The 12,650-nt window shown below is 38.1% G+C and overlaps 1 protein-coding gene across 2 annotated transcripts in view; it reads right to left on the bottom strand.

The window, feature by feature from the left end:
• The window catches only part of RPS6KA2 (ribosomal protein S6 kinase A2), a 259,837-nt gene that overhangs the window by 46,832 nt on the left and 200,355 nt on the right, over nt 1–12,650 (bottom strand). For both annotated transcript variants that reach the window (XM_088534829.1, XM_088534830.1), the window contains 3 exons: nt 12,054–12,160; nt 9,236–9,273; nt 8,334–8,476 (listed from right to left, as the gene is read on the bottom strand). In XM_088534829.1, the coding sequence (XP_088390955.1) occupies nt 8,334–8,476; nt 9,236–9,273; nt 12,054–12,160 (288 nt within the window). The remainder of the gene's footprint in view (nt 1–8,333; nt 8,477–9,235; nt 9,274–12,053; nt 12,161–12,650) is intronic.

The raw sequence follows: 12,650 nt of genomic DNA, 5'->3' as shown, positions 1-12,650 counted from the left end.
AACAGAAATTATCCAAAAATTTGTAGTTCAGAAAAAAAAGGATAGTCCAAACCTGTATTTTGCAGAACATCATGGAACAACAAGACAGTTTAGTTTTAGAGTCTTGTTACAAACTGCTTACGCTGACACCTGGCAAGTTTTGGTATATTTGGGGAGAAACATTAAATATAGTTGTCTTGTTCTTAGTCTTCCTCCAGAGCCAATGCTGGAGACAGGGTGTTTGGCCAGACGGGCCGTTCATCTGAACTGGCACGGCTGTCCTTCCCTGTGTGAGCTGGGTGAAGAAAACGGGGTCCCCACATCATTCCCCATCTTTTCGGCCTGGGTCCAACTGCCTTTGCTTGCTCTGTCTTTTCACCTCATAGAGACACCTTGGCTGTGCTTTGCAGGAGGAACGTGCATAACTCCCCCATTCCCAAGGCACTTGAGTGTGCTTTTTTTTGGTTCCCCTGGCTGTAATCGCATTAGATTTTGCAAATGTCAGGCTTAAGTACACCCAAATGTCAAAGCAAAATTCCCAATCATTATCAAATATTTGCTTAATTCACACCTGAAACATCAATCATTTATGGCTTCTTTGAAATTGAATAATGTTTTCAATGGCTCTGACAGGAATTCCACATTTGTAATAATAATAATAATTAAAAAAAAACCTCAGCGAAGGAATCTTGTCTTGTAGGGATTCAATACCAGGGCTTTCGCACAGCTCTGGCCACAACATTTCATTTGGGTATCAGCAGACATTGATTCCTCTGACTATGGGATGATGGAGGTTGTGCATCAGCAAACAAAACCAGACTAAGAACACACTTCAACCCTGGCGTAAAGGAGGACAAGGTTCACTGACATTGAGGGTAAGGGGAATTATTCTTTGCTTATGTCTGGGTCAGACTGTGGATCCCTTTCACTATAACAGTTACCCATGGATTAACAGTCATAGCTATAATGCCCATTAGGACAGGACAGAATCTCTCTGCCCTTTGGAGTTTTGGTACCTCATCACACAAGTAGTTTCACTGCTGTCAGGAAGCACGTTTGTGCAAAAACAATCCTGTCATTAATAAAATGTGACAAACTGACCCACAGCTCAACTCTTCCTTTTTTTCCAGTTTAAAAACAGCTATCACAAACACAACATCACTTTCTACTCACAATTTTGTTCAATCTATACATCTTTAAAGTATTGTGGAAAGTTAAGGATTCAATTATTACCACAAAATAGGGCAACGGAGACAAGGAAGTGAGGGACCACTGAACAAATGACTAACAAAAAGAATAGCTGGATTTGTTTTCTGATTTTTTTTCTAGAAGCTGCCTTACTAGCATATCCTTTTATCAGTACTGACAGAAGCGACAAGATTTTAAATACCCTGATCCTGGTTGGCATCATTCACTTAAAAATAATTATGGTATAGCTAACATCTGACATGCATTAATTTAAAACATTATCAGTATCAGACACTAAATGTAATTTAAACATTTAATATATTCCTGTAATATTCAAGTTTGGAATATAAATGACACAAAAGAGGAAACACAGATACTGAGGAATGGCTGTGCTGTATCTGTTCTGGAGTACCCAAGTTTCCTAATGAAAAAGAAAACTTTTTTTTTCCATCTTATACTGAAAGAAATTACTACTTTTTCTGTCTTGAAGTTTAAGAAAATGAAAACTTTAAATGCCAGTGCTTCCCAGAAGCAATTCACTGTGTACCACTGCTTAAGCGGAAGGGATGTCAGCTTGAACTTCTGCAAAAATTTTGGCATACTGAGGAACAGCTTTTTGTGAAGATTTTTTTTTGGGAATTCACACACAGCAGGCATATAATGGCAAATCATGATGAAAGATGAAAAGAAACATTCGAACAAGGTGGATTTTCATGCAAATAGGGTGATTTTCAATGAAATCACAACATATCTTAAAAATAAAACTTTGTACAATCTCTGTCTTGGTTCATTTCTCCAGGAAAATCTATCAAAATAAAAGCTAAATTGGATATTTTTCTCACTGATGCATTCTGATCTTTTACAAACATTTCATTAAATGTTAACTAGTTTGGTCTTTTCCCTTTAGGTTTCACTACTCGACCTGCAGTTGCTTAGGCTATTTAAATTTTGCTGCTTGAAGTGAACCCCCTTTATCTTTACAGCAATAAAATCAAGTTAAATCCAAAAGTAATAGTTTAGCAGACATATTGTAACACACCTCATTTCAAATCTGATTTACCAAAGTAGTGACCTCAGCATGAAATTTTATAAGGCAAACTAAAGCAATAATCAGCCAACTATCACTCAAACAAACGGATTTATTTGGCATTCTCCTAGCACAGTAACTCAGAAAGTCACACCAATGAACCGACTTGCCAAGTTGTGGCAGGGATTTTCTCACTTCAAAAATCAGCAAATTGAACTAATTTCAAAAGAAGCTGCATCAAACTCAACACTGCTCCTAGATAGGATGAATTCTCTTTGACAAGGCCCCCTCTCTCTACATGACTTGGTAAGAGAAATCTAGATAACTGGTTTAGCTATTTAAATAGCCAAAATTACATGAAATTAATGTCACCTTAAAATACAAGAAGAAAAACCTATCAATAGCTGCTGTGCTTGATCACAATATCAAAGCTCTCCCTAGATTTCCTGAACAGGCAGAGTGAGCTTCTAGAAAAGTCACTTCTCATGGTCACGAAAAACAACTTTTCTGAAAAACGAGAATCTGGATGCTTGTCTCACATTTGAATTTAGAACGGCTCAGGCTCATTGAAGATTAAAGAAATTCTGAGCCCTTGTGAACTGAAAAGGCTCTTACAGTTCCACCTTTAGCAATCAGAAAACAAGGCAAAAAATCTCCAAACCATGAAACTGTTGCCCTGGTTTTGTGATGAAGACACAGGATAGCTTGGAGGGCTGGTAGCTCATTCACTGTAATTAACTGAAGGACTAATCCAAATTATTAAATTCTCTCTCTCTCAGCTACTAAAACACCTGGAAAAAATGCTTAAAAATATGTTTATAGCTGACATAGAAACAAGATTCGGAAGGTGTAAACTCCTGTTTGGACCAGGAAAGTCAACAGTTGCCTTGTAGAGCTATTTTTTTAGAAAGAAAATGATTGGGGTAGAATTTTATAAGCTGCCTAAATGACATACCAGCTTAAGTCTCATTTCAAAATAACTCTGGCCAGTAAGGGCCTAGGTCAAAATAAAAGTGTTCAAACATACTAGAGATGAGAGGAAGAGAATGATTCTCTCCAAGGCAGTAAGAAAAGTGCTATGTACTGTACTGAACCCTCCTCAAGATTTCTGAAGTTTATTTTCAAGTAAAATTCCTAGTGTTCATTTATATCAGCTCACATTAGTTTATTGTTATTATAAACCTAATTTACCAGTTCATTTATTTTGGCAGAAATTAGCTTGATGCTACTGATGAAGATGATACAGTTAACAGCAACTGCTTGGTCAGCAGCTACATGGGAAGATGATGATGGTGGTTTCCATCAAGCAGGATATCACTGAGAGATTTGTATAGACATCATGTGTAGGAGGCCAAGGAACCTGAAGGCAAGAAATTCAGATGCAGTGTCCAGGAAGGCAGGCAGGGAAGGCAGAAAGGAGAAAAGAAACTGAAGTTATAGGAGAGGGAAGGGAAATGACCATCCTGGAGACTTCATGGAACATTCACTGTGCTGCTCTCATGTCTAGCACTTTGTTATTGTGTTTAGTGCAAACTGCTATTTTAAATTCAGAAGAAATGCACTTAACGTCAATATTTCAGTCAAAAGGAAGCTACAGTGAATAAAGTATACCTGAAATTTTTGCTTCGATTAACTGAAAGAAAGAGCAACAACTGATTTCTCTAATTGCAGTCCTGGTTCTATAACCCATTAAAGAAGGTTAAGAATTAAATAAAGAAACAGAAAAAAAAAAAGAAAATCGAAATAGTTCATCTGATCAGTCAAAGCCACAGCACAATACCCCACTTTCCTCTTTATTTATCAAAATATTGAGAAGTTGTTAAATTTAAACATGCAAACAGAAGAGACCACCTGCTGCTAACCCCCTTTCCCATAGACACAGAGTTGTGTGGGTCATAGCAGGGTGACTGAGAGCTGGGTCTAGGTGTGTAGCAGCTTTGCAGGGGCTTATCATCAAAGGACACTTGACAGTTTTGCTGTGAGGCACATTCTGCACCCCTTCCATCTGCATGGTTTTTTCTTGCCTACCAATTAGTCACGTATTGTATATTCTGTTAGCCTATAGTTCAGAAGAACTTTGTCTCTCTCCTACTTTGACTCCCTTTCTACACCAATATGTATACCTGGCTCTCAATGACATTCAGTATTTTTCTTGCAGTGAAAAGAGATACAACTTCCATGAGGTCTGTGATTTTCTAAATCAGCTGCTAAGATGAACTATGAAACTACTCTTTCAAGAGGTCTTCTAAGAAACGTCTGCATATTATATTAGTGCAAGCCAGTGTACCTGGGATTCAGAGATGACAATGTGGGCATTAATGGCTCTCGTAGTGGAACTGAAAAGGTATTAGCTATATCCACAGGTTTTTAACAATTTAAGTCAACTGATTATTCATGCAGATTTCCTAATGCAAAGCTTCTCTAGAACACTACTAAAACAGAACAACGTCCTATCTAAAATTTCAGATGCAAACATACAAGCAGAAAACAAAATGTCTAGTGAGGAGAACTACACAAACACTCCTGCACAAACTTTAGTTGGGTCCAAACAGTTATTATCACTTACTAAATAGGAGGCAGGTACCGTCCTCTGTGGAATATTTGAAAATCTTGAATTGAAACTTGAAAATACTTGAAATCTTGAATTTCAAGATTCATATAATTATACCATAGCAAACCACTATGAAATGATTCAAACAAACTGAGCAGCAAACAAACAGAGCAGGTAACTTTTCTGTTTTTGTTGCCTGCATCAAAGACTTAGCTGGTGGTACATGAACTTTTACTACTGCTGGCAGTAAAACTCACTGATTTTAGGAAGACCAGATTTTTTTTTGATATTAATAATAATCACAACATATTTGATGTTGCCTTCAAATATTCAGTCTGATTCTAGACTGTGCCGCAGTCCATGCAGATTGACAACGTGCTGCTAAAAGTTTCCTGCTAGCTTCTTCATATTACAGCATTAATTCCAGTCCAAAGAACAGAACACACAAGAAAGCATTTCATTTTTTTTTTGTGGCTCTTTTGATGGTTGGGTTATGCACAAGTTCATCAATATCTCTCTAAAATATTCCCCACTTTAGAAAATGTATTTTTCCTCTATTGATCAAGATTTTAGATAGGAAAATTCCACTATCACATCCACTTCCTTTCAAGCTACGCATATGCCACCAACTGATATATTTTCTATGCATATGTCACACCATAATGCAAATTACCTGGAGAGAAATGCTAAAAAGTCATTTGGATATCATTTATCTCTCTTCAGTTTTTCAGAGTGACATAAACCCCAGCTTCCCTAACAGAACACATAAGTGACAGAAAACAAGGAGAGATGAGCAAAGGCAAATCCTCCCGCACTTTTAAAGCATGGATATTATCTTTTCCTGTTCCAATTAGTTAATTCTTAAAAAGGAAAAAGGCTGACGTGATTAAAGCTGTTTTTCCTCCAAGATGACTGGCAGTGCGCAAAGGCTTAAAGCATCAGTTTACAGTGGCAATCATTTTCCTCTTCTTACCTCATCTCCTTCTGCATTGACTCTTATTTTTTTCTAATTCTAATATGCTGAATCACTGGGGGAGGGGATGGAAAAGGGAAAGATGGAGAAAAAAATAAAGTGTAGCAAAACTTAACATATGCAAAAGAACAGGTGAGAGAAAAACAATTCATGTATCAATACATCAGCATTTCTTTTTAACTAGAGATAGACAGTGAAAATGCACAGCTATTCTCCAAAACTGAGCTACAATAAAGTATTCAAAGGACTCTATGTATTTATTATTTGAGACATAACCCATTGATTTCACTGAATAAAGATAAGTGGTTTAGATGTGCTGAACATTCACAAATGCATTCATGTCCATAGGAGATTAGGATGTTTTGCTGCTTTTAAGTTTAGGTTATAAATAACAGCAGTTAACGCCACATCAACTGCTGTCAACTAGCTAGACCAATGATGCAGACCCCCAGATAAAGATTTCAGTAGCTTTCACACTGCTTCCTACCCTTACTTCCTTTGGTGACACTGTCTGCTTAGAATAAACAAAACTTAAGCATACTCTATGTCTTGCGACACATAGTGAAATACACAGCTATCTAAATTAGTCTGGATACCATAAAGTTTGCTACGTGAATTTCAGTTACTACTGTGGTTCTGCAGGGCGAAGCGCAGTGCCAGGCACAGCCACTCTGTTGTGCTGGCCTGTCTGGATCATCCACGCGAAGCTGGTGGCCACGTTAGCACGTGCATTGGACAGATGTGCAGCCTGCACGCTCCAGGAGAGCAGCCTCACCTTTGTGACCTGAGCACGTCGCTGCAGGAATGAGGAACGCACCGCATCCGTGCGCCACAGACAACGCTCCGCTGGATAAAACGACTCCGGGAGTAATTGCTTCAAAAACCTGCAGCTCTCGTATCGACTCTGAAGATAAATTACTCCTGTCACAAACCAACTTCCCACTGAGCCTTCTAAGCGGCAGTGGCACTGCAGACTGGTGGGGCTGGAGGTGGTGGAAGGGCCCAACTTGGTGACCAAAGACCTAATTTGGGATGGCTGGCATGAGGGCAGCTGAACAGCTCTCTGAGAGCCTTTCCTGGAGCTGCATCTCAGGTCCAGCACTCAGGAGCATGTTATCAAATCCTTGTCATAAAGCAATCAAGCTCCACTGTAGCTAGATTTTCCCCTCAGAATTCAGTAACATTGGAAAGTGTTTTTCAGGGTCTCACTTATTTAGCAGTCAGGAGCTTTCTTCTGATTTCCAGGCTTACTCTGCTTCATGACGAGTTTAATTCTCTCTGCTCCTGGGCCAGTATTACTCTTGAGCTTCAATAGCTTCTTTCTTCTATTTTTCCCTGTGATACATTCATAGGCTGGTGCAGGTAATTCTTGTACTAATGAAGTTAATAAATATTTTCCCCTGCAACACTACACCAAATACTTTCCTGAAATACAGGAAGATGAGATCCCCTTCATTTACTTTGTTTAGAAAACAGGCAAAATATCAGTTTAATCTAGCATGACTGATCTTTGGTAGATTCATGTTGCTTATTAACTAATTTTGTAGTGATTTCCATGTATAAAAAGTCAACTCTCATCGCCTCTGAAATTTGAAGTGTCCCAGAAACAGCTTGCAGGACTCTTAAAAGTTAAGCAATAGCAGAGAAAACTTCAACTTTTGTACAGTCAATTCAGTGCAAAGACAAGCAATAAAAGATGAATCCTTACTACTTCTCTGTGCCAATTAATGCATTTGTGTCTGCTTCTGCTCACTTTATCCCCGTGAAGAACAATCATTTAAACACTGTTTTGTAATCCTCTTTTTAAAGCAACTTCAAGATGTGCTCAAGACAAAGGAAAAATCCAAGCATAATCAAGAAAGCAAAATTGCAAAGAAAGGAGGATGACCTGGTGCCCATACACATGTCTTTTTTTTCCTCACCCACAGGAAAAAAAAAATGTTCCTGAGTAACGGCTTCCCACCAACTGACAGGAAATTCCCTGCTGGATACAGTGAATGGAACTACTGAATCTCATTTGTTAAACATGAGTCTCTGATGCTGACATGAAGACAGAAAATGAATGGCAAAAGAAGCACTTTTCTACACACTGTGTACAGTGAAATGTTCAGAATCCCCTCTAAAATATGTCATTTTCAATTGTAAAAAGGAAAAACAAAAAGGAGAAAGAGTCAGTCTTCGAGTTTCTCTAAAAGGATGTCCCTAACCTCTGAAAATAGATATTTGAGGAACTGTTTACCAACAGGAATCATGTTAGTAACTAGACAGTCGTTTGTTATCAAATGTTTGTGCTCTGCTGAGGCTGCCCTGCTGTTTTCCATGGCAGACAAATATTCATGGCTTTTGATAGCCAACTGAAACAAGCAGCTAATGAAAGCTAATGAAACTGAAACAAGCAGGGGTAAGGAAAAGAGAAAACAGTGGCCAAACGTTACCTCAAGTATTGTCTGCATCAGGTTGAAGTATCCTACTGCTGATGCAGTAAAAATGATCGAGCAAACTTCAGCTGTTACTTTCCTACCAACCCTCAATTGTTCAAAGTGATACTTTGGTGTACGAGATATCTAATCACTTCTACAGCCTTCCCTCCCAAACAAATGCAATTTTTTCATTACCATGAGCACACCAAAAGACCACCAGTCTGCGCTCTGTGTGTGTCCTCGTCGATTGACCACCTCTGGGGCCATATATTCTATCGTCCCACAGAACGAATAGGCTCTTTTGTCATGGTCGATGGCCTCTTTACTCAGACCAAAATCTAAATAAATTGAAACAAATGGAAATTAGACTTGTCAGGTTTTGAAAAAAAGATGATTAACACTCTCATGCATTTAAACAGTTCAAAGAGAACTGAAGAAGAGCATACCATCCAACCAACCTAGAAATCACTCTCCTGTTTCTGTGCAGCTTTTGTGCACAGAAAGGCCACATAAGCATGTGCGCAAAACCCTGGCCAAGAGAGTGCCTGGCTGGCACTTGTGACTGTGTTCTGGAAACATTGTGTATTATTCCCTCCATTCATAGCTGAGGTTCTGGCCCAAAGCAGAAGTGGGAATTTAAATAAGCAAAATACTCCAGATTTGGCAAAGATATTAGTAATAGAAGTTCTTGCTCAGGTTGACATGACATTAAAATAATAATCCTAAACTGACAATAGTGAAGAGGATGGCTAGACAGCATCTCCAGTGTGGCAAAGAGATGTCTTCACAGGTGTCCTCAGTAACAATTCAGATAAATGAATGTGAAATAGAATCATACTGGAAGCATCCTTCCACCCATGGCTGCAGGCAGTCAAGCCTGGAAGCTTCAAGCCAGTTCAGAGCCCAACACAACACCATCTTCTCCACGTGCTGTGCAGCACAGGAGTGACCAGAGGGAAAAATGTCAATACTCTAACTCTTCTGGTGTCCAACTTCTTATAAGCAAATTGCTTCCAAGGAAAAAATTAAGATGCATGGAACATATTCCAGAAAAGTCATATGGCTGGTAGAGATTAAGTTTTTTGTTCCTCACATACCTGTTATCTTAATGTGGCCCTCTTCATCAAGAAGAATGCTGCAAGGTAAAAAGCAAGCATACATGCATCAGGCAGGTACAGAATATATTCAACAAACATGAATAATACATGTTGAAAACAGGAAAGCAAATATGCATTATTCAAAAGTATGTATAAACTACCAGTGGGTTCTATGCTTCCAGTAAGAAAAAATGATCCTCCAACGTCTGCCTAATTTCATATCTGAAGCTCACACAGGATGTGGAAGTTGGATAAGGCACCTTGGTTTCACTGCACAGCACGCTCAGGATGGATATACAAACTGAGCTCAGACAGAATACAGTGTTCAAAGTAAAAAACTGCAGAGCTTCTGCTTCAAGCAAGAGAAAGAGCTACAGATTTTTGTCTTGTCATAAAAATAGAGAAAAGCACTAAACAGTAATGGTTTTGGCTCACTGGACCTCAGGTGAACTCCAAAGACAAATATGTTTATGCTGCGATAATAAAAAGTGACTATAGAGCATAATGAGTAGTCACAGTCTAACTGCATGGACCTCAGCCCCTGCTAATTTGTCTGTCCAGAAGCATAAGCAAAAATTCTTTCTGGAAGCTGAAGTCAAGTCCTCTCATGTTTGCCACGTGCCAACATTCTTTATTCTTACAAAGGCACTCCAACATTTTCGTGAGAAAAATGACAGCACTTTGCAAAAAGCATTGCTAGTTTTTATGGTAACAAGAAAGAATACTGAAATGGAAAAATAATGATTTCCAGTAACTTCTGTCTAGTAATACTAATGCAGTGATGAGGGTAGTGTTTCCTCAGTTCTAGCTGGATTTAGCACTCTTCCTCTTTTCAAACTGGCATAGTTACATTTTAGCTATTTTTATATTCCTATTCCCTTAAAGAAACACTTTAAACCATTTACTAAAAAGGAAATAATAATACCACATTGGCATATACTCTTATGAAGGATTGTTTCTGGGCTGAAATATAACTGAAAAGAGGTGATCTGCCATTTGTGTGTGTTTACAACTGGATGTTACTGTATAATTCATCAAGTAAAGGCCAGCAGATAAGTCTCAACTATTTGTTCAATAATTAAAGCTTTTTCTTCTCAATACTTCGCTGCTTCACATCCGTTCCTTTCCCCTAGATTTCTTGAAGAGACATAATTTTAAGCACTAGCCATGTAACAGGCATGTTTAAATGTATTTTTGTGATTACATACGCTAGATTAATTAATGCATTAATGCAGCTCTCAGAATGACAATGTTGCCTTAGGTCAAGAGAACCAAAAATAAACTTCCTCACAGATTCATATACTAGATGTTTGTCTGAAGGAAAAAATGAAATGATCCTTGTTTTCTATTGATGGTATCCTGCATCTTCTGAAAGTTGATTGCCAGGTCCTTCTCCATCTTCTCTTTCCTAAACACCCTTATACAGTACCCTCAGCTGCCTTCAACTTTCCCTTGCTTAAGGATCCTTTTGTACAGCTGGGTGTCTCCACATTTGCCATCTGCCAATTCACATAACTATGCTTATGAACTAAAAATTACACTTGATGTGAAAAAAAATAACAATGAGGAAAATTATAATTATTGCAATGAATTAGCTTTGAATTAGCTTTGAGTGATATAAACAAGCAGAAAACAATGTACCTGCTATCAGGTATGCAGTTTACTGCAAATAATTCTTTCAGTGACTGTGGAAACAAACTTATTCTCTGATCATCCCTTCTTTCCTCTCTTTTAGTGCTACCATTTTACAATTCCTTTTTATTTCATGCTGTTATACTTTGAAAGTGTAAACAACAGCTAAACTGACTTTTCACAGTGATCATCCTTTTAAATGGCTGCAACCATTTCATTAAAAAGGTAGTAACTTTGAAATATTGCAGCACATTTTATCAGAGTGGACACAAAAAAGTAGGCAATTCACTTGGCAAATGGAACAGAATAAAAACAGTATCACAAGATTCTCAGTCATACCACTGTGGGTGTCATTTAGTCTATTGAAGAAATGTAAAGAAAAAAAAAAGGGAAAAACCTCTGTTGTAACCCATTAGGAACAGTAAATAGCTGTATATATAAGCTTGAATTGTTCTTGGGAAAATATTTTGGACGGTCAATTGAAGTCCTTTAAATTGCTGATCATTATGTTTCTCATGAGCTAGTACATACACTAGTATTCACAGATGCTCATTTACTTTGAACAGCAGTAGTAATGAAATTGCACTGTGCCAGGGCGTAGTTTGTTTGAGCTGGAAGTGGAGTTGCACTGAACAGTTTATATAGCATCAACAGGAAAACCAGGTTAAAGAGTGCAAATCCAGAACAGTGCTACTCAACAGTGCTACAAAGGCACAGAGATCCTGCACTGAGATCATTCATTAAAATAAGACCACGCACACACAGACTAGATCACATTGGACCAGAGTTAAAGTATTTGGCTCCATGCTGAAGTGACATAATAGGAAGACCCTGCAGACTGGGACAGCAGAGATTAGAGCTCAGTTTATACCTCAGCCTTGTGGTATAACTGAAAATAAACACAGCTAAACAGATTGCAATATTTCTGATTTGGACAGCACAGGGTTTCCCAGGTCTTACTGGATCACCTTGAATAATGGTGCTCACAATAGCACTGCCTCAACCACTATCTCAATGTATGCTTGTTACTTCAACGCGCCCATGTAAAGTCTTAGATCACAGATCTATCCTTAGATACAGGAAGAATAGTCTCTGGCATCTTTTGACTTACTGGTATGTCAAGGAACATAACTGACCTAAAAGTTCACATATTTATGTTACAATCCTCTCTTACTCATTAACTTACTTTTCTGGTTTTAGATCCCTGTAAATAATTCCAAGACCATGGAGGTGGTCTAAAGCCAAGGCCAGCTCAGCTAAGTAGAACTTGACATCCTCTTCTGTAAACATCACCTACAGAGAAAGAAAAGAAGAACATGTCTATTTATTAGACAAAGGTAGGCTGGCTTGCTTTAAACAGAGATGGGGAAGGAATTGTCTGACACATGAATGATGGAATGACCATCATATCACGCTCAATTTTCCATAATTTGTCTAGGCTCACTTAGCAATTCTTTCCAGATTCTCCTTTTAAAACAAAATTCAATCTTTGAAGTATTTTTCTCCATTCTTTAAAGCATGCTGCTCTCATTCATACGCTTGATCTGTTTAGATGATGTCATGTTAATATAATAAGGTTCCAATTCCTTAGCCTTTTGAAATGAATGGCAAAACTCAATATGTTCAGCACAGTTCTTACTGCTTTCATGTATCTTAATTTGCAAAAAACTTGGCATTTGGTTCCTAATTTCCCACAAAATAAGATGCAGAAACCTCTCTGGGGAAGTGAAAAACTTGTTTTAGAAACTAAAGCACATTTAATTCCCAAATATTAACAGCATAT

The sequence above is a fragment of the Tinamus guttatus genome, unplaced genomic scaffold (assembly GCF_059628265.1).
Source record: "Tinamus guttatus ecotype Peru unplaced genomic scaffold, ASM5962826v1 Tinamus_guttatus_pri_ptg000601l, whole genome shotgun sequence".
Lineage (NCBI taxonomy): Eukaryota > Metazoa > Chordata > Aves > Tinamiformes > Tinamidae > Tinamus > Tinamus guttatus.
The sequence above is the reverse complement of the archived record's forward strand: the minus strand, read 5'-3'. Positions and strand labels throughout refer to the sequence as shown.